The following is a 23,127-nucleotide window of genomic DNA, read 5'->3' as shown; positions in this document are numbered from 1 at the left end:
CTCCCCTGTACCCCCCCAAGGAGGGGGAGGAATTGTGCCCTAGAACAGAGACAATGGGAGGGGGAAGAACAAAAACTCCAACCTTTATTAGTAAGATGAGGCACTTGAAATCTGAAGGGGGGGCTGGGCTGTGGGGCAATAAATAGGGTGGGACAGGAGGGCTGGAATGTAGGGGACGCAGGGGCCCAGCCCCCGTTGCCCCCCTCCCCACAGGGGCTAGAGATCCACAGGACGGGCGGCAGGCGCCCTCTTCTCGCCCACCACGGAGCAGACACATCCAGGGGGAGGGGAGGGCAGGGAGCAGGGGCCAGTGATCTGCAAGGGTCAGATGTGGGGGGGGGCAGCTGGTACCCTACAGCTAGCAGCAGGGGGGCAAGGCATTAGACAAGGCCCCTGCTGAGCTGGCCCAGCGTCAGGCCCCGTCTCCCAGCCATGGACGGCCCGGGCTGGCAAGGGGCCCTGGCTAGTGCAGCCCAAGGCCCCTGCCCCCCACCCTAAGCCCTGATGGGTCTCTACAGGGCGCCCAGGCTGCAGCAGTGGGGGCCCCAGGCAGGGCAGGAGCCAAGCCCAACAGCGCCCCTGCGGCTGGGCGGCCCCGGCTCAGAGGGTTTAGAGAGAAGGGGGGCTGGACCCCCCCACGGGGCTGTCCTACTGCTCTTGGGGCCCCTTCTTGAGGCCGAAGAAGCTGGAGGAGCGGGGGGGCGGGGCCATGAGCATGGGCGCCTGGTTCTTGTGGGTGATCCTGATCTGAAAGAGAGAGAGCGAGGAAGGATGCGCTGGGGGGCGGGGGACATGCTCCCTGCACCTCCGGCCACAGAACCCCCACCCAGCTGATGTCCCCGTCTCCACCATGGCTCCTCCCATCTCTGGGACGTGGGCGTGGCTGACCAGGCCCCAGCCCCATGGCTCTGAGCAGCCCCACGCCCTGCCAGCCCATTCGGCCAGCAGCAAGGGGCACGTGGGCACAAGCAGACTCTCCCCAGGGTGGGTGGGCACTGGAGCTGACTGCCCTGCCTCCCCCAGCAGTGCCAGCTTCCTCTGCACTGCAAGATAGATGGAGGGTCCACCGAGGCCGCCGGCAGGGGCTGGGAGAGCGGCGGGGGTCTGATCCCCAGCCGGGGGGGGGGGGGCTGGAATAGCTCTGGGGAGGAGCCACCCCGATACGGCTCCTTACCGTGCAGGGCGGCTGCATCCAGGGCTCGCCGTCGATCTGCATGGGCAGGCACTTCAGGGTCCTGCAGAGATCCAGGCATGAGAGCAGCGCCGACGGGGCCCCGCGTGGCGCGTCCCAGGAGCGGGAGGCCAGGCCACAGCCTGCCCCCAGGTGACCCCCCCGCCCGGCACTCACCGCAGCGTGATCTCCGAGCACTTGGCCAGCCGCTTGCCCGCGCTCTTCAGCCCGGTGTAGATCTGCCCCATCTCGATCACGCCCTCCAGGCCCACCACTTCCAGCCGCTTGTCGCTCAGGTCTGCGGGCAGGGAGGGGGAGTCAGCGCTGGGTCCGGGGCGGCCGGGGGTGCCCCCCCATGGGCTGGGGGACGAGCCCGCGGTGACCGTGGCTGGACAGCAGGCCCCAGCGCAGGAGGGGACAGGTGTGCTCTGGCCCTGGGGAACGCCCCCCCCCGGGGAACTCCCCACCTAACTCCAGAACCGCCTGGAAGGAGGCCTTACTGCCTCCATCTATTGGGTGGGGCCATGGCGAAAAAGGGAGCATGACCCTGTGTTAGCCTGACACATGCCTGGGGCCCCACCCCCACCCAGGACGGGGCCCCACCTCCACTCTATAGGAGGAACCACCCCCCAGGCCTCTCTACCGCCCTGCCCCCAGGGTCCTCCCCACCCGCCCCCCTACCTTGCACGCAGGTCTTAAGTGTCTCCGGGTCAGTGACAGCCTCGGCCTGGCTCGCGCCAGCTGCTTTCCGAGCCTCACCCAGCGGCTTCTTGGTCTCACCCCAGAGGTTGGAGCCGCCGTGCATGCTGGGGATGTTAAGGACGGCGACTCCAGAGAGGGCTCCACTCAGGTCCAGGGGCTGCCCGCAGCACTGAGGAGGGGGGCAGAGCCCTCATTACCCACCGGCGCCTCTTTAAACCTGCCCCCACCCAGAGAGGCCACCAGGAGCTCCCCCTGCAGGCAGCACAGAGAGTGCATCAGCGGGGTAATTTGTGCACCAGCCTCTGCCAGCAGGGGGCACTGCCAGGGGCGGGGCAGGAGAAGGGAGCTCCCAGCAGAGGGTGCTGGGGCGGGGCAGGAGAGGAGAAGGGAGCTCCCAGCAGGGGGTGCTGGGGGGGCAGGAGAGGAGGCGGGAGCTCCCAGCAGGGGGTGCTGGGGGGGCAGGAGAGGAGGAGGGAGCTCCCAGCAGGGGGTGCTGGGGGGGCAGGAGAGGAGGCAGGAGCTCCCAGCAGGGGGTGCTGGGGGGGCAGGAGAGGAGGCGGGAGCTCCCAACAGGGGGTGCTGGGGGTGTGCTGGGCATGGGGGGCGCCCCTCAGTCCCTCACCTCAATGGTCAGATATTCCTTGAGCTTTTTGCAGGTGGCGAAGAGGGTCTCTGATGTGGCAAATTCAAAATACCAGAGTTTGTTCTTCATCCTGGAATGGAACCAGAGCCCCCAGAGCCCGGGTGGAACACAGAACAAACCACAGCTGTGCCCTGCCTCCCAGCAGGGGGTGCTGGCTATAGTGGGGAGGGGCACAGCCCTGCTGCTCCTGTCCCCGCAGGGGCACGGGGGGGGGGGGGAGAGGAGCAGATTGCTCCTGGTGGCTCCCAGCCCATCTCAGCATGGGGAGGGGGGAATCTCAGGGAGTTAAAAAACGTGATGGCCAACGTCCGGGCTATGAATCCACAGTCACCAACCCCTCACGGGGTCCCCAAGGGCTGAATCAGCTTCCCTGAGCCCTGGGACATCAGACCCTGGAGCCCCTCCCATGATACAACACAGCCTGGCAGCTCAGGCCCGGTGTGCCAGCCCCAGCCCTACCCTGCCTGCTGCCCGCCTCTGCCCCCCTGGCCCTCGCTCACCTGCTGTTGAATTTCTCAGGACACTTCTCCCTCATGAGGTGGAAGCGGTGAGCGATGGAAGCATCCTGGAGACAGAGACACGGTCAGAGCGCAGCAGGAGTCCGAGGGGGGGTTCGAGGGGCTCCCCCCTGAGGTTCCCAGACTGGCCACATAGGGGTGACACTGAGCCAGGCTCCTGAATGTGGAGTGTGGGGACGGGAAGGAGGCTCTGCCCTGTCCTCTCCCATCTCCACCCCCAAGCCACACACCCCAGCTGGCTCCTGCTCCCTTCCTCCCGCACCAGCCTAGCATCCTCCCCCACTGCCAGGGCCCAGCCCCCCTGCACCCAGCCTCCCCTCCCCCCTCACTGCCAGGGCCCAGCCTCCCCTCCCCCCCAGTGCCAGGGCCATACCACGCCGATGGAGAAGTAGTTGTTGATGATCTCGTAGGGGACGGGGTCCCCCTTCTCGGAGGGGTTCTCGGGGGTCACCTGCACCAGCCATCGGTCCATGAGCAGGACGCTGCTGCTCTCTATGTCCTTCAGGATCTTCCCCAGGTTCTCCCCGTCGTAGCCTGCGGGAAGGGGAGAGGCATCAGGGAGCCCCCGAGTTAATGCCCAGAGGGCTCAGTGCCAGGTGGCCCCTGCCCCCCCCGGTGGTATCTGCCTCCCACCAAAGAAGGCTGGGGGCACCTGGCTGGATGAGCCCATTGGGATGAGCTGGGGGGGGGGGGGGAGAGAATGTTCAGGATGGTTCGGCCCGTCGAACTATGCTCAGGGGTGTGTGACTGTCCAGGCTGGATGGGCCCATTAGGCTGAGCTTGGGGAGGGAGGGAGAGATATCGGGGTGGCTGGGCCCCCCCATTGGTGTGACAGGCTGGTGGTGGGGAGGGGACCCATGGGCCCAGTTCTCCTCCCACCCCAGGCTCACGGCAGGGAGTCACTCACCTCCTCCCCAGCGCAGACACCGTGCCAGGTCGTTGCCGGTGCCCAGGGGGAGTACGGCCACCGGGGGGCGCCGGGGCAGGTTGGCTTTATCTGCAGAGACAGGGGGACAGTCAGTGAGGGCGGGACCCAACGGGGAGCCCCCGCCGGCATTGCACCTCAGTCTGTGCCCAGCAGGGGTGCTAATGGGCAGGCTCCCCCTCCAAGGGTTCCCATCGCAGCCCAGGGTGAATATCAAGCCCCATTTCCAGCCCTACCCCCCGTCAGCTTCAACCCACCAATGGCATCCAGGATCCACCCAACGGTGCCATCACCCCCACACACCAGGATCCGGAAATCTGGCACGTCCCGGAAAAAGTTCAGCCTGAAAAGATATGAAGCCAAGTCAGCACCGGGGACGGGATTCCACCCGCCCCCTCCCCCCCCCGCCCCACACACACAATTCCCTGCCACTTCTTCCCCCGGACCCAGAGAATCCCCTACCACCAATCCAGTGCCCTTCGCTCCTGACATGCAGCCCCTGCCAGCTCTCCCCAGGCACCCCCCAGCTCTGCCGGTGCCCCTCACTCCCAACCCGCAGCCCCTGCCAGCAATCCCAAGGGCTCCCGCCGGGCACCCCCCAGCTCAACTGGTGCCCCTCACTCCCAACCCACAGCTCTCCCAGCCCTGGGCACCCCCCTTGGCAGATGCCCTCTGACCCTGGTGCCACTGTGGAGCTGTGCCGTAGCGTTGCAGTGTGGGCAGGAGTCCACCAGGGGGCAGGGCTGAGACTCACTAGGGACGGCTGCAGAGCCCCTGAATTCTCACTCACCCAGGAGCTGGGCCTCCCTTCATCAGGTTGTAAACCTGCCGCGGGTTGAGGAGATACTGGAACTTCCGGAGCACCCTGGTCACAGAACGGGGAGGGGGAGAGGGGGTCAGACGAGCTCTAGAACTGACACTGGGCGGCACCATGGACTCCCCCCAGCCCAGATCATCGGTGGGTACAGGCAGCTGGGGTGGAAGGCAGCTGTCCATGGGCGCGTCCCTTACAGTGGGATGCAGCAATGACATTGCTGTAACAAGCCTCTCGCCCAGGTGCCCCGGAACATGTTCCATGGACAGGCCCTAACCCACCCGATCCCCTTCACCTCTCATGCGACATGGGGAAACTGAGGCACAGACAAGGAGAAAGATTTGCTCTGGTTCACACAGAGAGTGGGAACAGAACCCAGGAGTCCTGGCTCCCAACTCCGCCCCCATCTCTATCCATCAGACCCCTACTCCCCTCATACAGCCAGGAATCCTGGCTCCCAACTCTGCCCCCATCTCTATCCATCAGACCCCTACCCCCCTCATACAGCCAGGAATCCTGGCTCCCAACTCTGCCCCCATCTCTATCCATCAGACCCCTACCCCCCTCATACAGCCAGGAATCCTGGCTCCCAACTCTGCCCCCATCTCTATCCATCAGACCACTACCCCCCTCATACAGCCAGGAATCCTGGCTCTCCAGAGGCCCCTCTGCTAGACCCCTCCTCTCTTACCTCTCCCCCTGTTTCCCGCCACTCTTAGGGTTAACGAAGACCAGGAGGGGGTGGGTGTCGGGTACTGGGATGATCTACAGAGGGAGGGAAAGGGGAAACGAAAGGATGAGCCACGGGTGAGTCACAAGTACCAGCTGCAGTAAACCACAGACGAGTTCCAACCAAATGCCTGCCTGCCCGCCCGCCTGCAACAGTGAGGAGCTGCGGCTCGTGCCGGGAGTGGGGGGGGGGGAGAGGAACGTGTAAGGCAGAGCCTGGGCGTGCACATGCCACCGCGAGTGTGGGAAGACGTGCAGGGGCTGGTATCTCTGTGTGCCCAAGGGCACCGGGTTGCACCGACTCCCAAACCCAATGGGCCTTCCAGCCATACCTGCTCAGGGGAGGCAGCTGCATGGTCACCTTCTGCCACCAGAGGGAGCCGCCATGCCCTGTAGGAGCCAGCAGGGAGAGGCCTCTGTGCATATGGACCAGGGAATGGGAGATGGCAAAGCCCAGGGCTGGGCTAGCAGGAGGCTGCGGCGCAGGAGTGAGGGGCATCAGCAGAGCTCTGGGGGGCCCCAGGGCTAGGCTGGCAGGCGTTGCGGGTCGGGATTGAGGGGCACCGCACAGGACAGGCATAGCTCACTGGGGCAGGGGGATAGCCTAGCTCCAGGCAGGGATAAACGTCATTCATTTTGGCTCCTTCTTATGAAATCCTGGTCCCAACCCTGCTCTGGGGCCACGCCCAGACGGGGCGTGTCCATTCCAGGCTGGGGTGTGTCCTCCCCACACCCATGCCCCAGGGGCTGCCCGGCAGCTCCCGCCCAGCCCAGCACCCTGACAGCTCCAGTAGGAGGCAGCAGTGACATGAAGTAACTGGGTTGCTCAGGGCACTGGCGCCCCCTAGTGCCCATGTCCCACAGGTACCCGCTCAAGAGCAGCCCCCCCTCCCCCGCACTCACCCGTAGTGCCTGGCCCTCGGGCGTGGTGAAAGGCTGTGGCGTCTCCTCCACGGGGGTCCCGCCGCCGTTCTTCTGGCTGTTCTGCCTCTCCTGGAACCCAGAGCCAGGGGTGTTACCCGAGGCAGGGCCCCCCGGGGTCACGGGCCGAGCTGTTGCTCTGGGTCCAGAGAGCCCCTCGCCTGCGCCATCTGATCTCTCCCCAGCAGGGGAGAGGCTCCCCTTCCCAAAGCGCACGGACCGGTCCATAAAGCCCTAGGCAGGAGCTCTGGGCTGGTCCCCGGTGGGGACTCACTCACCAGGACGACGGGGTAGATGGCCGAGGGGGGCAGGATGTGATCTCGCAAGGCCCCGCAGTCGCAGGTCTGGGGCACGCTGGGCTGGCACTCCTCATGGATCTGGAGGAGACGGGGGTTAGCCCCATGGCCCCTGAAGCTGCCCCCCCGCAGCTCCCCAGCACAGGTCGCACCCACCTTGAGGTGGCACCAGACGCAGTGCAGCCCCGTCAGGCTCTGGAAGCTCTTGATCTTCTTATGACAGCTGTCGCATTTGCTGGCCTCACAGCCGCCCTTCACCCACACGTGGCTCTGCGCCTGGGGGCAACAGGAGCAGTGAACACTGGGGCTCTCTCCTGGCTCTGGCAGGAGAATGGGGTGCTGCGGGGGGAGGGGCTCTGAATCAGGATACCTGGGTTCTATCTTGGGATGGGGGGAAGAGGGCTGGGAGGCAGGACTTCTGGTTCTAGTCCCAGAGTCTGCCAGCCTATCCACAGCAATTCCCTCCCTCGCTCTGTGACTCAGTTTCCCCACGGGCAGAGTCAGGCCAGTGAGCGCATGGGAGGCGTGGTGAGGGATCATGCCAGCAGGTACTTGAGGGCAGAGGATGGTTCTGGGGACCAGGGAGCATAGCGCTGGGATGGAGGAGATGACCAGACACGGGGGTCCCCTGCCCCCCACTCACACTGGTGTCCTTGCGGGACTTGGCGTAGGTGCTGATGCAGCTGGGGGGCGCCTGGCGGGCGCAGCGCTCATGAGCCGTGAACTTGCAGACTGGAGGCAGAGGAGGGCACCAGAGTGGGTTAGTGACCAGGAGGAGGCACCAGCTGGTCTGGGGCGGGGCTTAGCTGCTCTAGTCCCACCTCCATTTCTCCCCACATACACCCTGCCCTCCCCCGCTAAGGGCCCTGCTCAATGATTAGCTGGGCTGAGAGCAGGTCAGCCAATCCCATCAGGAGGGAGGGGCCACCAGACAGCCAATGGCGGTTTGAGAGGACAACATAATGCTGATTTGCTTGTCTTTCATTGGCTGAGGGAGAGGTGGGCGGGGCCTTGCTGGCTCCCTGGGGTGTTCCATTCACCACCCCTCAGTAAAGGCAGGGGGTTATTCTCCAGGTCACCCCAGGCTGGGCCCCGCCAGCCCCATGCTGCTCACAGCATCCCCGGGGGGGGGGGGCCCTTCCCCAGCTCGTGCCCATTTCTCCAGGGGCGGATCCCTCCCCCGCCTGTGCCCATGTAGGGGGTGGGGAGCAGGGGCCCCCCCACTCACAGGTGCAGCACAGGCCCTGCTTGCGCAGCCCGACCAGCAGGGTCTCGCAGACGTTGCAGTAGACGGGCCGGTTAAAGTGCTTTAGACGCCACATGTGCTGCCCGTCGTCCTTCATGTTCTGTGGGCAGAGAAGAGAGTCGGTGGGGCGGGGGCAGGGTGATGGGTTGGGGGAGGGGTGGGGCAGGTCGGGGCGGCAGGTCAGGGGGTGTCTCACATGCCCCTAGGGTTCATGGGCAGTTCCTTATTTGTGGTCACCAGTGGGTGTGGGGGAAGGAAATTGGGGGTCATGGGGAGGGTTCCTGGGTGCGCAGGAAGGGTTAGGAACGGGGGGGGGGTGCTTCTCCCGCCCTCAGGCTTCCCCCAGCTCCTCCCCATCTTGCCCAACGGGGAATCCCAAATTCCCACACAGCTCAGAGCTGCCCACCTCCCCCCGGGATCCTCCCCGCCCCCCAGGACTCACCACTTCCAGGCCCAGCAGCACCAGCAGAGGGATGGTGGTGACCCCGCCGCGCAGCCACTCGGCCAGCGACACCGTGCCACTGCCGTCGTAGTCGATCTCTTTCATCATCTCCTGCAGGATCTGGGGGAGGGGCAGGAACATGGTTCTGGGACTCCCGAGGTCAGGTGGATTGGATGAGCCCCCGCCCCCCCCCCCCCCGGACAAGGACCCGATCTCCCCCTCCACAGCTGCTTTACCCCCACCCCTGGGCTCGGGCAGCCCCCAACCCTGATGCCCCTGCCTCCCCACCCACCAGAGCTTGAGGCAGCCCCCCCAACACACACACTACCCCCTGCACTTCCCATGGGCTGGCTCTCCTGGCGGGAGGGGGTGAGGACAGGGCAGTCCCACCCACCCTACGGTGCCAGGGGGATGCCAGCCCCCTACTCACAGGTTTGAGCTCCGTGACGTCCCAGTCCAGGTACTCGGCCACTCGCATCATCTGCGTGATGATCCGATCCACCTCCTGGGGGGGTATTGGCAGGTCAGTACCAAGTCGGGGGGGGGGGGTAGGGCAGCACCAGTCATGGGGGGAGGGGAAGAGCAGGGCTGGCTAAGTGGGGCAGCACCAGCCATCGGCGGGGGAGGGGGGTGCAGGGCTGGCTGAGCAGGGCAGTAACTGCCATGGGGGGGCAGGTCTGACTGAGCGGGGTGGCATCAGCCATAGGGGGGCAGGGCAGTACTGGCCATGGGGAGGGGAGGGGAGGGCTGGCTGAGCGGGGCAGTAATGGCCATGGGGGGGCAGGGCTGGCTGAGCGGGTTCCCCCCTCCCTGGCACTCACCGAGCTGTCCAGCAGGCCGTTCCCATCCTTATCATAGAGCTTAAAGGTGACTGGGGGTGAGGAGAGCAGAGTCAGTAGGGCCCAGCCCCCCCATAGCCATACCCCCTAGTCCCTGCCAGAGGCCCCCCCCCCGCCTGTCCTGTCCACTCCACTCCCTGCAAAAGACATTGACTCCTCCCCTAAACATCTCCCTCAGCCCCTCGCTACGCCACCCACCCCCAGCTCCCCAGGGCCACCCCGGCCCAGGCCCCACCCTTGCCCTCTCTCCATGGGGCAGGACCCTCCCCTGGCCATTCCCCCGACTCACACTCCAGCTTGTCCTCGGGGCGCCCCCCCTCCAGCAACGAGAAGTAGCAGGAGACATCGTGAACACAGACCAGGCCGCTGGCTGCAAAGGGACAGAGCCAGTGTGAATCCCACAGTCCCCTGCCCCACACGGCAGGGACCCAGGAGATCAGGCTCCAAGGCCCGTTCAGTCCTCTGCTTCAGCTACCAACAGAGGTGGGAAGAGGCGAGCAGCAACAGGAAATGGAGAACCCACCACAGCCCCCCCCCCCAGCAAGATCAGCTGCAGCCTCCCCACCCCAGGCAGCCAGTGCCCCATCTCACCACCTCCTAAGGCTGGCGGTCACAATGCACAGGCTCTGGCTGCTGCAGCGAGCTGGCTAGAGACTGACTCCTGACTCCTTGGGATCAGAACTGTGCTGTGTGTCATATGCCCCGTACGGTCAGCATCTGATTGAGATTCTCCTCTGGATCAGCCAGGCTGATGGAGCAGACGAGGCCAGTGCACGCTATTACCTGGCTGCTCCCCTGGGGTCTCGCCGGCCGACGTTTGAAAGGACAGGAAGAGGCGCTGGCAGAGCGTGTCTGAGATCTCTGCCTCCAGGTAGATTTTCATAAACAGCTTGAAGCCCTCGAAGTCGATCGACTGGGGGAGGCAGCAAAGAGAGGGAGCAGTCAGGGGGCCCTGCTCAGTGTTTCTGCTGGGGGAGGGGGGAGGCAGCTCAAAGCAATGGGGCCAGATTGGGTTCTCCCCAGGGAGGTGTGGGGAGGGCATCAGGGTGGACTCACATCTCCCTGCAGGTGCTGTGCCAATTCGCCATCCCCATAGAATTCCTTCAGCACGTCCTGGACCTTCTTGCTGCTGTCTGCGGGGAGAGGTGGGAGACGGGGGGGGGGGGGTCAGGTTCCCAGGGCTCTCCCCCAGTCGGGATGGAGGAGCAACCCTGGTTGAGCCCTCCTCTCCCCCTCCCCCAGCCCCATAGTTGTGTGTGAACTCTGGGGGCAAATCCCCCTGCTTTACCAGCCCCACAAAACTTCCCAGCCTTATGGGGAGCCAGGCCAACCCCCAATCCCAGGCAGGAAATCAGCCCCTCCCCTGCAGGCCTGGGCAGATCCCCAACACAGGTGACCCTCCCTGACCCCCCAGGTCCAGGGGGTGATTACCGCCAACGCAGCTGGGTGAATGGAGCTGCCCTGTTCACCCCCCATACCCAGGGCCCCATCCCGTTTCTGCCAGAGAAGCAGCAGCCCTCCCCACTGGCCCCAGCGCCCTAGGACGAGCCCGAATTGGCAGGCTGGTGGGGGTGATGCTCCCAGGTTGGGTGGCCCCTTTCCCTTGGCCCCCAGGGCCTCAGGCTGCCTGAGACTCTGGGATGGGGGGAAACGCGGCTACTCACAGTCAATGTACTTCTGCAGATGGACAAACTCCTCGGGGCTCAGTGTGGCCCATTCCTTGCTCTCCGACATGGCGTCCGGGGGCCTCCGGGCCGCGGCTGCAGGGGGAGGAAGAGGCGGGGGGGGCCTGTTAGAAACAGACACCGGGGTGGGGGGAGGGAGGAATCAACAGGGAGCAAGGCCACGGAGCCTGGACAAGGACGACACGGAGGGGGGTGTCCCCAGGCAGCCCCCCGCAAATCTACTGAGCTGGCACATTCCTCAGTTTGTTTCCAGAGCAGCAAGTGCCAACTGCAGCCCCCAGGCAACGCCAGCCGGCACCCCCGAAACCCCACAGCCCTCTGGGGTAACTGTGGCCAGGCTGGCACCCTTGGGGGGGCAGATGCCACCTGCTATGCCCTGATCCACCTTTAGACCCTCTGCTGAGACCTCCCCCAGGCAGGCTCTTAAAGAGATATTACCCAATTACCGACTGGGGCGGACTGGCCGCCTGCCGAGAGACGGGAGCACCATTTGCCCCAGAACAGCCCCATCGCCAGCGCAAACCCTCCTGCCGGCTCCAGAGCTGCGTGATTCCGGAGCGGGACGCTCGGGAGCCGCACGGTACCACGGCCGCCTGGCACGGAGCCGCCAGCGCCGGGCATTTATACCTCTCCGCGGGTGGCCACTTTGCCGGCGCCACTAAATATTTAATGGTGCCAAGTCACGGCGGGGGGGGGGGGAGGTTTGTAGTTCTCCAATCGCAGCTGTGAATTCGGGATGGCGGGGGCGGGGCGGATTGTCTGATTCACAGACACGAGCTGGGGGGGCGGGAGGTGGGACTTGGCAGCAGGCTGGGTTTTGGGGTGCCGAGGTGCTCGTGGCAGTGCAGAACGCCAGGCGCTTGGCGGAGGGGGTGCGACGTGCACCAGGACTGGCTGGAGTCCAGGGCAACAACATTAGGGGGGCTAACAGCATGGGGGGGACCCCGTGACTCCAGGGCACCAGCCTGGTCCTGCCCCGAAGAGCCACCAGTCTCAGCAGCCGTGCACTGGGGCTGAATTGGGGCGGTACCAGCTGGTCCCTGACTTCAGGCGAGAGGGAGGCACTGACAGAACACAGGGACGAGTCCGTGGCACAACCGGGAATCAAACCGGCCTCTCCCACGGCGCAGCCGAGCCCCCATTGCACGGGCTGCGGCCACGGAGCAGAGAGGTCTCTTCCCAGCTTGGGGGTGTGGGCTCTAGTGGTTAGTGCCGAGGATGTAAACGCCCAGATGGCTGGGTTCCATTCCTGGCTTTGCTACTTACTGCCTGACTGCCCCTCCCCCCGTGCCTCAGTTTCCCCGTCAGGGGAGAATAAAGCACTGAGCGCTTAGAGACCCTCCTGCTCAGTGGCAGTGAGCGGCTGTTGGCACCCGGGTTCCCCCCGCTCTGGGGCTCGAATTGTCCCTGTAGGCAGCACGTTCCCAGTGTTCCCCACCCGCCAGAGCCCTTGGCTCGCTCCATTAATCCTATGATTTATTCATGTTAATACAGATCTCGGCGTACACCTGGGAGCCGCCAGGCTGCGCTAAGTGCTCCCAGGTCTCTGCAGGGCAGGGAGAGGACAGGACGTGCCGCTCCCATTAACGCTAATGGGGCTGAGACAGAGCAAGGCCTCCCAGGGACGCCAGCCCCTTGCAGCCCGGACGGCGTCTGAGACAGCTGAGGCCCCTCACTCCTGACCTGCCCCCCCCGCCCTGCCAGTGCCCCTCACTCCCAACCTGCCCCCCAGCCCTGCCAGTGCCCCTCACTCCCGACCTGCCCCCCAGCCCTGCCAGTGCCCCTCACTCCCAACAAGCAGGCTCTGCCAGTCCAGCCCTGGGCCCCCCAGCTCTGCTGGTGCCCCTCACTCCCAACCCACAGCCCCACGCCCCAGCCCTGCCAGTGCCCCCCACTCCCACCCTGCCCCCCAGCCCTGCTCTGGGCCCCTCCAGCTCTGCCTATGCCCCTCACTCCCAACATGCAGCCTCTGCCAGTCTAGCCCTGGGCCCCCCCAGCTCTGCTGGTGCCCCTCACTCCGCACCCGCAGCCCCACCCCCCAGCCCTGCCAGTGCCCCTCAATCCCACCCTGCCTCCCGGCCCTGCCAGCCCTGCCCTGGGCCCCCCCAGCTCTGCCGGTGCCCCTCACTCCCAACCTGCCCCCCAGCCCTGCCAGTGCCCCTCACTCCCACCCCCCAGCCTCTGCCAGTCCAGCCCTGCCCCCTGCAAATGTGGCCTTTCAGGATGCTGGTTGACAAGCGGCCAGCAGAAGGCAAGACAAGGGGCAGCAGTAACCAGGCTGGACTGAGTGGGAGCCCAGCACAGGGACAGCAGGGGGCTGTGGGTTGGGAGTGAGGGGCACCGGCAGAGCTGGTCAGGAAGGACGCAGAACTAGGGGCACTGGCTGGGGAGAGGGGGGCCCAGAGCTGAGCTAACATAAGCTGAGGGGCCCAGCCCGCCCGAGCCAATCAAAGGAGCGTCCCAGCCCCAGCCAGAAAGTCCGGGAGTCCATGGGCCTAGGTAGCCTCCTTTGAGACGGATGTGTAGGACAAGGGACGTAAAGGGAGGCTGGGGGCAGGACTCATGGGTTCTAGCCCGGCTGTGGGAGGGGCTGGGAGCGGTCAGAGGAGGGAACCGGGGGCAGGATGCCTGGGTTCTAGCCCGGCTGTGGGAGGGGCCGGGAGTGGCCAGAGGAGGGAACCGGGGGCAGGATGCCTGGGTTCTAGCCCATCTGTGGGTGGGCAGTGGGGGCCAATGGTTAGCTCTGCCAAGACTCCTCCACCCCAACTGGTGCCACCCCCGTCTCTTAGCACGTGTGCCCTGCCGTCAGGCCAGCCTTCCCCTCGATCCCAGCCCTGTTCACCCGCAGCACAAGACTACCTGGCCCCCCGGTTCACCTGCTAGGGCCAGACCAGGGAGCTGCTGCTCTGGGGCAGCCCAGCCAGGAGTCCCCCTGCCCCCACTCCATAGGGCCAGCAAGGGAGGGGCCGACAAAGCCCTTTAACTAACGACTTCTGCTTTCGGTGGATCCATTTTTAGAGCAGCGGGGGCGGGGGGAGGGAGTGCCCAGAGGGATCCCCCCGTCTCGAAATGATTCCCTGACGGGCTAAACACGGGGCTGTCCCGGGGAGAGGAACAAACCACAGGAGTGGGGCTAGTGGGGGGCAGGGAGCCGGTGCCCTCCCTCAATATCCCCCCCCCCCACAATCCTCCTCTGGTGCCCCTCCACCAGCCATGCCCCAGTCCTCTCAGTGCCCGCTTGGGCCCCCCACTTTCACACAGGGGGTTGGGCTTCAAAGGTTCAGCAGCCCCCCCAGAGCCCCCCAGGCAAGGGGGAGGTGAGAAACATGCCCAGAGCTGGTGCAAAATGCGGCCCAGGCTCCTGGCCTCAGTCTAGAGTCTCCAGCCAGCATCAGGGCTCCAGAGACCCCGGTGGCCTGGCTACTAACCCGCCCACCCCCAGCTGAATGGAGCCACACTAGGAGCCCGTGGGCTCTGCTGGGGCCCAAAGTCCCGGGAAGGACTGGGCCCCCCCGGGGGGCAGCAGGGCAGGGAATCTGGCCTAGTGGCTACCACCCAGCCCCTGCTCCAACTGCTAGGCCCCACTGCCCAGCCATAGGCGGTGCAGCTGTGCTGAGCAGAGATGGGCTGAAAGTCAGGCTCCCCCCCAAGTACTCCCCATTTCAGCCAGACCCCCACCTGAAACCAGGCCCTGGGACAAGCTAAATGAGATGCTGCCGGGGGGTGTCATAAGACAGGGTACACATGCCCCCACCCTGTGCTCAGGGCTCCCCGATCCTGCCAACCCGGGGGGGGGGAGGGGGGTCATTTTAACAACCCCCTGCACCTCTGCCAGGACCTCAGGATGAGGCTCACGGGAGTCACCTGCCCTGGCTTGGGGGCTGTTCTGTGCCACCTCACGGGACCCCGCTCTCAGCTCTGGGGGAGGGTGGGGCCTGGAGGTGGCCCTGCTGCACACCGGGGGGGGGGGCTACAGGCAACGATGGGGCTTCCTGGTACCTCTCGGGGAGGCTGCTGCAGATGCAGCCTCCCCAAGATGCAGCCTCCCCATTAGGCAAGTTTGGTGGGTCCTCAGCTTCACCCTCACCTCTGACTGCCGGCCCTCCCAGCCTGACCAGGCCTCAGAGAGGGAGCCCGGCCCGGGGACAGTGCAGCCCAGTGCTACAAGGCAGCCGCTGCTGTCCCGAAGGAAACTCCTGCCTGACCCCAGCTGGGGAGCAGGCTGTGCCCTGGAGCATGAGGATAACCAGCCCTGGGTGGATTCCAGCCACGCTCCTCCTGCCAACCTGGCCTTTCTGTTGACTCACTTCCCCCTTTGCCCCCAGAATATCCTGCAGCAGCGAATTCCCCAGGGTAATCACAAGTGCGGGGGTGGGGGGTGGGGAACCACGAGCTTTGAGCCAAGCGTCAGAACCTGAGCAGGGGAGGGAGACAGTCACAGCCGAGATGAGGCGTGTACCCACCCAGCACTGGGGAGGGGCCCCCGCTGCATCTGACGACAAACTCAACAAACTTAGCAGCAGACCCAATAAAACCTGCTATTAATAGCACCACGGACTTTCTCAGGCACCTGTCAGCTGTGCTGAGAGCCCCCGCCTAGGATCCTGCTCCCCCCCGCTTCACCAAAGGGAAACCGAGGCACGGAGCAACACCAAGTGAGACAGTCCTGGCTCCCAGCCCCCCCTGTACCGTTAGCAGGAGGGCAGGCACTCCAGGCCCAGGGGAAGGGGCCCCGACTCCACCTGGACATATCCCAGCGCTCAAGTCCCACTAACTAGCTCACCAGCTCCGCCTGCCCTGGCTCCAGGAGCCAAATGGAACCACGATGCTGAGCGAAGCCATTTGGAGTTGGAGGCCAAAGCTTAACACATCGATCCGCACAGGATGCCGGAGCAGGGGGCGTGATGCCACCCTGCCCCCAGCGCCCCAGACCGGGCACCATCGGCCGGCCCTGCCCCGCACACGACTCGCACCCCCCCGCAAGTCTCAGAGACTCCTCGGCTCCAACTCAGCCCAAGTCCTAGCCTGGCTCAGCCTCCAGGCCTGCTCCCGGGACAGCAGCTGGCTACACACACGGGCTCAGGGCAGGGAGCAGAGAAGAAACATGGGGGGGACCCACACCCCAGCGAGGGCAGCCCCTCTGACCAAGGCCCATCCAGTCCTCTCACCCCCCAGCCCCCAAAATGCTGGACAGAGACCTCATGGCAGGCTAGCCACTGGCCAGGGGATCCAGGGAAAAGCGCCCCCCATCCTTTGTCAGGGCAGAATAGCATCTGGGGGGCCTCAGGGGGCACCCTGACAACTTCCCCCTCCCCAGGACACTGAGGGGGGGCTCTCCTCCCCCGCCCTCGCCAGGCCCAACTCTCCCAGCGGCGGGAGCCAAAGGGGGTGCGGCAGCCCAGAGCTTTATCCCAGCACGACGGAGATTTCACGCTCGTGTTGCTGACAGACACCAACAAGCCCATTTCTGGCAAGGTGACTGTGTGCTCACAGCCCCACCCCACGCACCTCTGCAGCTCCCCAGCCTGGGAGGGGACAGCTCCCCCAGCTACGGCACCGCCCTCTCGCTACGGGCAGGAGACAAGACTGGGATCACCGCCCCGGCACCCCAGCAACCACCATGGTACCAGGGGAGCTGCACAACACAAGTGAGTGTTGGTGCAACTGGGGGGGGTGAGGAGGGCTGTTCTCAGCAGGTCCTGATCTGCAGCCCCCCCACCAGCCCAGCCCTGGGCTCCCCCCAAGATCTACTGGGGCCCCTCACTCCTGATCTGCAGCCCCCCCACCAGCCCAGCCCTGGGCTCCCCCAAGATCTACTGGGGCCCCTCACTCCTGATCTGCAGCCCCCCCACCAGCCCAGCCCTGGGCTCCCCCAAGATCTACTGGGGCCCCTCACTCCTGATCTGCAGCCCCCTGCTTGCCCAACCCTGGACTCCCCCCAAGATCTACTGGTGCCCCTCACTCCTGATCTGCAGCCCCCTGCTTGCCCAACCCTGGTCTCCCCCCAAGATCTACTGGTGCCCCTCACTCCCAACTCACAGCCTCTGCCATCCCAGCCCTTGTCTCCCCCAGCTCTGCCAGTGCCCCTCACTCCCAACCCACAGCCCCTGCCAGCCCAGCCCTGGGCTCCCCCAAGCTCAGCCAGTGCCCCTCACTCCCAACCCACAGCCTCTGCCAGCCCAGCCCTGGGCTCCCCCAAGCTCAGCCAGTGCCCCTCACTCCCACCCCACAGCCCCTGCCAGCCCCTAAGATCTACTGGCACCCCACAATCCTGGCCCCAAAAAGCTTTGTAAACATGAGTCATTACTTTAGCCTCACAGCCTTCCTGAGATCGTCCCTGCTTTCCAGATGGGGAAACTGAGGCAGCAAGGGGCTGGGACTTGCCTACAATCACAGGACAACTCCAGCTGGGGACGGAGCCCAGACATCCTGGCTCCCACTGCTCTCCCTCTGGGCCAGCCCATCTTCACTGCATCACACGCACCCCCCACCTCCCAGCCCCGCTGAGCCTGTGCTGCCGGGTTTGGTGCCAAAGCAGGGAGCAGCCTGTGCTGCCGGAGGCAGGGGGCGGGAGTGCCGGGTGCCGGGCCCAGGTTGGCAGGCTCCCTGCCCACCTCCTCTGGGACTCCTACCAATGGGGTCCCGCAGCCTGTAGATCCCTCCCTGCCGATGAGAGCGCAGGGGAAGTGGATCTTGGGGGACCCCTGCCTGGGGCTGGCTTACGGCTCAGCAGGGAGTCAACCAGCCCTGCAGAAGGAGGGGGAATTTCAAGGGGCAAAGGCCATCAGGGGCAGGAATAGCTCAGTGCCCTGCTCCGGGACCAGCCCCAGGCCCACAGAACCCAGCTCTCTGCCCCGCTCTGGTTAGCCCTACCTCTCCCCATGGACCATGGGCCCTGGCCAGGCAGGGCCAGCCTAGCTGCCAGGGGCTCCCTGGCCCCCACTGCCAGGGGCCTGAGCTGCCAGCAGGGCTCACTCGCTCCCTGCCCCACCTATCCGATGGGGAGTGGGGTCCCCCCCAGACTGGTGTTAAAGGGACAGCACAGGGAGCAGCTTTACAGAAGGTAGTTGAGCCGGGGAATGTGAGTAGGGGCTGGTGGCTAGAGGAGGGGGCAGGGAGCCGGGACTTTGGGGTTCCAGCCCCAGCTCTGGGAGGAGGTTAGAGGAGGGGGGCAGGGAGCCGGGACTTTGGGGTTCCAGTCCCAGCTCTGGGAGGAGGTTAGAGGAGGGGGCAGGGAGCCGGGACTTTGGGGTTCCAGCCCCAGCTCTGGGAGGAGGTTAGAGGAGGGGGGCAGGGAGCCAGGACTCTGGGGTTCCAGCCCCAGCTCTGGGTGGTGGTTAGAGGACAGGGCTGGGGGGCTCCAGGCCCAGCTCTGGCAGCAACTCTCCATTTTAACTCACTCCCGCTAGACACAAGGCAGCTGCCTCACGCCCCCCCAGCAGAGGGAAAGTGGGTCTGAACTCCGCCTGGCAGCCTGCTCCCCACACGGCTCTTATCTCCCCCGCCAGGCCGTGGCTCTGAGGCAGCCCCCAGCTGGATCCAAACGCCACCGAGCTAAGGGAACAGGCGCTGGCGAGCCGGTCCACGCCGGCTATTGTCAGGCCCACACCTGCGTTCCCATCAAGCGCAGGCCTGTGCAACCTGCCAGCTGCAATTAAGGAAACATTCCTGCCCGGACCCTGCAAGGGGGCCGAGCCTGCAGGGCAGCACCCCAGGCCGGGGGGGGGGGGGGGGGGCAGCAGAACGTAACAAGTAACTTTGGAGCTTCTGCTGGCTCTGGGCCCATCACCCCCGCATCTGACTCCAGGGGACCCTGTTTCCAGGTAGAGGGAAGGGCTAAGCCCTCACCGCACTGCCCAGAGCCTGGGCCTGGTATGCCTCCCGCTGAGGTTACAGCAGCCCCCACGGCGGCTCTAAGTGATGCGCTGAGGGTCTGGGGGCCCCTGGAAATGGGGACAATCACAGCACAGGCTCGGGGGGGGGGAGCCCTGATCCCGGGTTCCACGCTGGCTGGGGAGGCTCTGGGTTGGGGGTGGGGACTCAGCCACAAGCCAAGCATCACAGAGACCTCCCGGCCAGTCAATCCGGCTCAGCCCCGGGACCAGTCTCAGCCCTTGGCGTCTCCCGCAGCTGCCAATGGGGTGAACTCCCGGAACCTGGGCTGAGCCCTCACCAAACTCACGACACCCAGCAGGCAGCAGCCAAGGCCTCCTCCCGCCTCACTTCAAAGCAACTCTTCTCCCCCTCCATCCCCTGCACTGGGAGCAGCTGGAGAGGCTGGTCTGATGCTCATGGGGCATGCACCTCCTTTGGCCATGGAGGGGTTAGGCTGCTTCGATCCTGCCCCCACCTTGGTACAAACAGAGAGTCACAGAGCCCCCTGCCTGCCCAGCTCTCCCACCCTTGCTCCCCCCCCCGAATCACAAGATAACCCCCTTGTGCTACATCCGTGCTTGGGTGAGGGGCAGCCAAGAAACAGCCAGGAGCTGCCATTCCAATGGGGGCACTCGTCTTCCCTCTGCATGGGCCAGCTGTCCTCAGACCTAAATCACCTCTCCACTGGGCCCTGTCTAACCAGCAGCAGTGCCCCACTCCAGAGGTGGCTGCATCCCCGGGGCAGAAAGCGACCAGCCTACAGCCAGCGCTGCAGGGGGAAAGGCACTAGGGAGTCCCGTGTTATTCTTTGCCCTCCGCTCCGATCTTGGCAGGAAGTTCTTTTGTTTTCTTTAATTAATAATAACTCTGGTGGCAGCGTATCACCCCGCCCCCCGCCCTGCAGTGTTTCCCCAGGAGTGCCGCTCTGAGCCCTTGCGTAAACATGTACTTTGGCACAGGACTGCAGCAGGGCCCTTTACCACAGGCGGAGGCTGCCGTGGCCTCCCGTACAGGTTTGGGAGATTTGCCGAGGGCAGGACAAACCCTCCCCGGCCGGTCTGCACACCCACAACGCCGGCTTCTCACCATGGAGCGTTCCAGGCACTGGAACAGACTGTCAAATCAAACCAAAAGACCAACTGCAAACCCCTAATTGGCCCCAAGGGCGCATGGCCCGAGGCGGACAGAGCTATGCACGGGTAGGACTCGGAGCCAGGACTCCTGGGTTCTATTCCCCCTGGGCTCACTTGGCTCCTTGGCCTTCCCAGTGCTGAAGAAAGGGCCAGGCGTGTCGCGTTCGGGGCAATTTCTGCCCCAGTGGCCAGGGAGCTGGATTGGCCAAAGCCCCTACCCAGCCTGGGAATGTAAAATAGAGCAGGATGGTGGCGCCTTTGTTCCCTGAGTCGTGGGGGCTGGGTTTCTCCCGGGCCAGAGCATCACACGCGGAAACCTGCCTCTGAAATCCCACGCGAGCCTGAACCCACTAAAAACTCCAGGTCCAGGAAGCTGACCCTCCACTTGGGGTCACCCATGAGCGTCACCCCACCGAGCGCCAGGCTCAGCCCTGTTCGCATAACGGAGACTTGGCCGGGTTCTTTAGGCAGCGGATCCAGATGTTTGATCCCAGCTGGATCAGTCCTTGGGGGTTAGATACACCAGCCGTGCCTGGAGCTCAGCACCCGTTGGGTGCTTCACTGGCTGGAAAGTCTGGCAGGGCCGGGGTCTTCCGCTGTGTCTCCTGCTCAAAGCCCTGCCCCTTACTGCACTGCCCACGGCCTGCCCCACTGTGTGAGTGCTTGCTTCCTCCCCCTCCCCTCCCAGCACACCCGCCAGCAGCGTGAGAGCCCCTGTGGGGCACGTGGGGGAAGCTGTCACCAGCGGGTCCAGCCTGGCCCGTTTCTACCAGGTGGGGAAAGCCGTGGTGAGCTCGGTGTGAACCTGGGCATGGCTCTTCCAGCCAGGCAGGGGCTGGGAACTGCAGCTTCCTTGGGCCAGGGGCTGGGAGTAGGCGGGTTACAAACGCCCACTCCAGGGAGGAGCAGGGGAGCCCTCTGGCCCTGACCGTGCAGGACTGGCAGATCTCGTCCCTCCTGGCCAGGCACTCTATGGATGGGGGCATGCCCACCCCCCCCCCACCCGGCAGCACCACCAGCTCAGTCCCTAGGGTCACGCAGGTGCCAAGCCAGGGGGCAGAGAAACCCCTTCCCCTGCCCAGCGCCTGGCACAGGGGACAGACCCCACTTGGCCGGGGGAGGGGGTTGATCCTGCCAGCTCGATGCCAGCGCCTGGCACAAGGGACAAACCCCACCAGGCTGGGGGGGGGGGGTTCAGCGCTGCTCGGGGGGGGGGGGGGTTCAGCGCCGCTTGGCTCGGGGGGGGGGGGGTTCAGCGCCGCTTGGCTCGGGGGGGGGGGGCAGCGTCTGGCACAAGAGACTGGCCCCGGAGGCGGCACTGCAGCCGCGGGGCGCTCCCAGAGCCCCACCGGGCACTCCCCCCATTCGCCCGCGCGGGGAGCGTCCGGAGCCGGGACACCCCCCGGGGCCGGAGCCGCGGGGCCACCCCGGCTCCCTCCCTGACGCTGCGGGAAGAGGAAGACCCGGGACCAGCCCCGCCCGGGACTCCGCAAAGTTTCGGGGCCGGGCGGGGGTCGCGGCTCGGGGCGCCCGGACCCCGCAGCCCCTTCCCCCCGGGCGCGCCCTACCTTGTCTGCAGCGCGGCGAGCTCGGAGGCAGCGCGGGGCGAGCCCGGGGCGCCGCCCGCCCGAGCCCTGCCCCGCTGACATCACAGCCCCCCCCTCCCCGCGAGCCCCGCACCGAGCCCCGCACCTTCCTGGTCCGGCCGGCGCTGGAGCGAAGCGGGGCGCCCGGCGGGCTCCGGGCGCGCACGGACCCTGCAGCTGCCGGTGCCGCAAGCAGGGCGGGGGCTGGCCCCGGCGCGAGCTTGCGACGCCCCCTCTCGGCGCCTCTGCAGAGCCCGGCCCGCAGCCTCTTGCACCAGCGAGCCCCGGGCTCCCCGGGGGGGGGCGGGGGGGGTCCACATTTAAAGCGACAGCGGCTCACTGCGCCACTCTGCCCTGGCCGCAAACCCCGGGGAACCCCCTGCGCCCCCGGATCGGCCTGGCCTCCCCTGCCCGTGTGCAGGCCAGGGGTTAACTGGGGCGCTGGCAAGCGCCAGCAGGACTTTTCTGGGAGCTGCAGCCCAGGCCGGGGTGGGAGGTGAGCCCAGGGAAGGCGGGGGTGCCAGGCAGAGCCATCGCCTTGGCCTTGAACTGCAGGGCTGGGACGAGGGGGGCTTAGAGGCCAAATCCGGGTGTGGTGTCAACTCTCAGGTCAGCACTGCCCGTGGGCACGTTTGTGGGGGGGTGAGGCGGAGGGTAAGACTGGACGGGGCCTCCAGGGGTCATCTGGTCCCTGCCCCCTGCAGGTCCTAAGTGCCATCCCTGGCAGGTGTCTGTCCAACCTGCTCTTAAACCTCCCCAGTGATGGAGATGCCACCACCTCCCTGGGCAGTGTCCGCAGGGGTGTAAGCCAGGTGCACGTGTGTGGCTCTGGGTGTGTAGGTTTGTGCACACAGTCACTCTGTGCGTGCTCGCTCCCCCCCCCCCCCCCCCCACGGGGTGCCTGGCGGTCTTTCTGCTCCACAAGCTCGCCGTGAGTGCTGGGCCCGTGTGGGCACTGAGTCCTGTGCACGGCCCCGTGTGAGGCCTTCATCCCGCTGGGCGTGGGGCATGTGTGCGTCGCGGGGGTGGAATTGGCCTGGATCACTGCATGCGCGTCTGCTTCCTCCTCCCTCCGTGGGTGTGCCAGAGCCTGCCTGGGCAACCCTGCGCACATGGGCCTGCCCAAGCCTGCGCTCTCTGGGATCGAGGCCAGGCTGCTAGGTGTGAGGGGGTGGTGCTGATCTAGAAACTCATAGACTCATAGACTTTAAGGTCAGAAGGGACCATTATGATCATCTAGTCTGACCCCCTGCACAATGCAGGCCACAGAATCTCACCCACCCACTCCTGGAATAATCCTCTCACCTAGATCTCAGATATTGAAGTCCTCAAATGATGGGTTTGAAGAACCCAAGATGCAGAGAATCCTCCAGCTGTGATCTGTGCCCCATGCCACAGAGGAAGGCGAAAAACCTCCAGGGCCTCTGCCAATCTACCCTAGAGGAAAATTCCTTCCCGACCCCAAATATGGGCCACGGGCAGGAAACTCCACCCACTGACCACTGAGTCATTTGTCACCCCCTCCCACGGCCTGCTCTGTGGTACCCATGTGCTGCGAACTCCTGTCCCCTCCCCCCTCAACCCGCCTGGGCCCCAGCCAGC

The 23,127-nt window shown here is 65.6% G+C and overlaps 1 protein-coding gene across 3 annotated transcripts; it reads right to left on the bottom strand.

The window, feature by feature from the left end:
• Positions 1-66: 66 nt before the first annotated feature.
• On the bottom strand, positions 67-21,786 carry DGKA (diacylglycerol kinase alpha). 3 transcript variants are annotated; one of them, XM_075901932.2, is made up of 24 exons: positions 21,632-21,786; positions 10,911-11,006; positions 10,303-10,379; positions 10,030-10,159; positions 9,536-9,616; positions 9,229-9,278; positions 8,838-8,912; positions 8,408-8,527; positions 7,948-8,065; positions 7,363-7,451; positions 6,876-6,995; positions 6,702-6,800; positions 6,406-6,495; positions 5,465-5,538; positions 4,750-4,824; positions 4,217-4,302; positions 3,942-4,031; positions 3,408-3,568; positions 3,017-3,081; positions 2,496-2,586; positions 1,853-2,042; positions 1,349-1,469; positions 1,175-1,235; positions 67-747 (listed from the first exon to the last, which is right to left on the bottom strand). In XM_075901932.2, the coding sequence occupies exons 2-24, from the start codon at positions 10,978-10,980 to the stop codon at positions 649-651; spliced, it is 2,232 nt and encodes a 743-aa protein (XP_075758047.1). In that variant the 5' UTR covers positions 10,981-11,006; positions 21,632-21,786; the 3' UTR covers positions 67-648. The 3 variants fall into 3 exon arrangements, with proteins under 3 accessions (XP_075758047.1, XP_075758048.1, XP_075758049.1); XM_075901933.2 differs by having other exon boundaries at positions 21,508-21,643; XM_075901934.2 differs by lacking the exon at positions 21,632-21,786 and adding an exon at positions 17,239-18,109.
• Between the last annotated feature and the right edge of the window lie 1,341 nt (positions 21,787-23,127).

Source organism: Pelodiscus sinensis, chromosome 31 (genome assembly GCF_052426305.1).
Source record: "Pelodiscus sinensis isolate ZL-2025 chromosome 31, ASM5242630v1, whole genome shotgun sequence".
Classification (NCBI taxonomy): Eukaryota; Metazoa; Chordata; order Testudines; family Trionychidae; genus Pelodiscus; species Pelodiscus sinensis.
The sequence above is the reverse complement of the archived record's forward strand: the minus strand, read 5'-3'. Positions and strand labels throughout refer to the sequence as shown.

Excerpts from the sequence above, each read along its gene's own strand:
- DGKA (XM_075901932.2), bottom strand. The coding sequence starts at position 10,980 with ATGTCGGAGAGCAAGGAATGGGCCACACTGAGCCCCGAGGAGTTTGTC. Across the intron at positions 3,569-3,941 it reads GTGTCTGCGCTGGGGAGGAG|GCTACGACGGGGAGAACCTG; the intron begins GTGAGTGACTCC and ends CCCTTCCCGCAG. Across the intron at positions 3,082-3,407 it reads ACTACTTCTCCATCGGCGTG|GATGCTTCCATCGCTCACCG; the intron begins GTATGGCCCTGG and ends CTCTGTCTCCAG.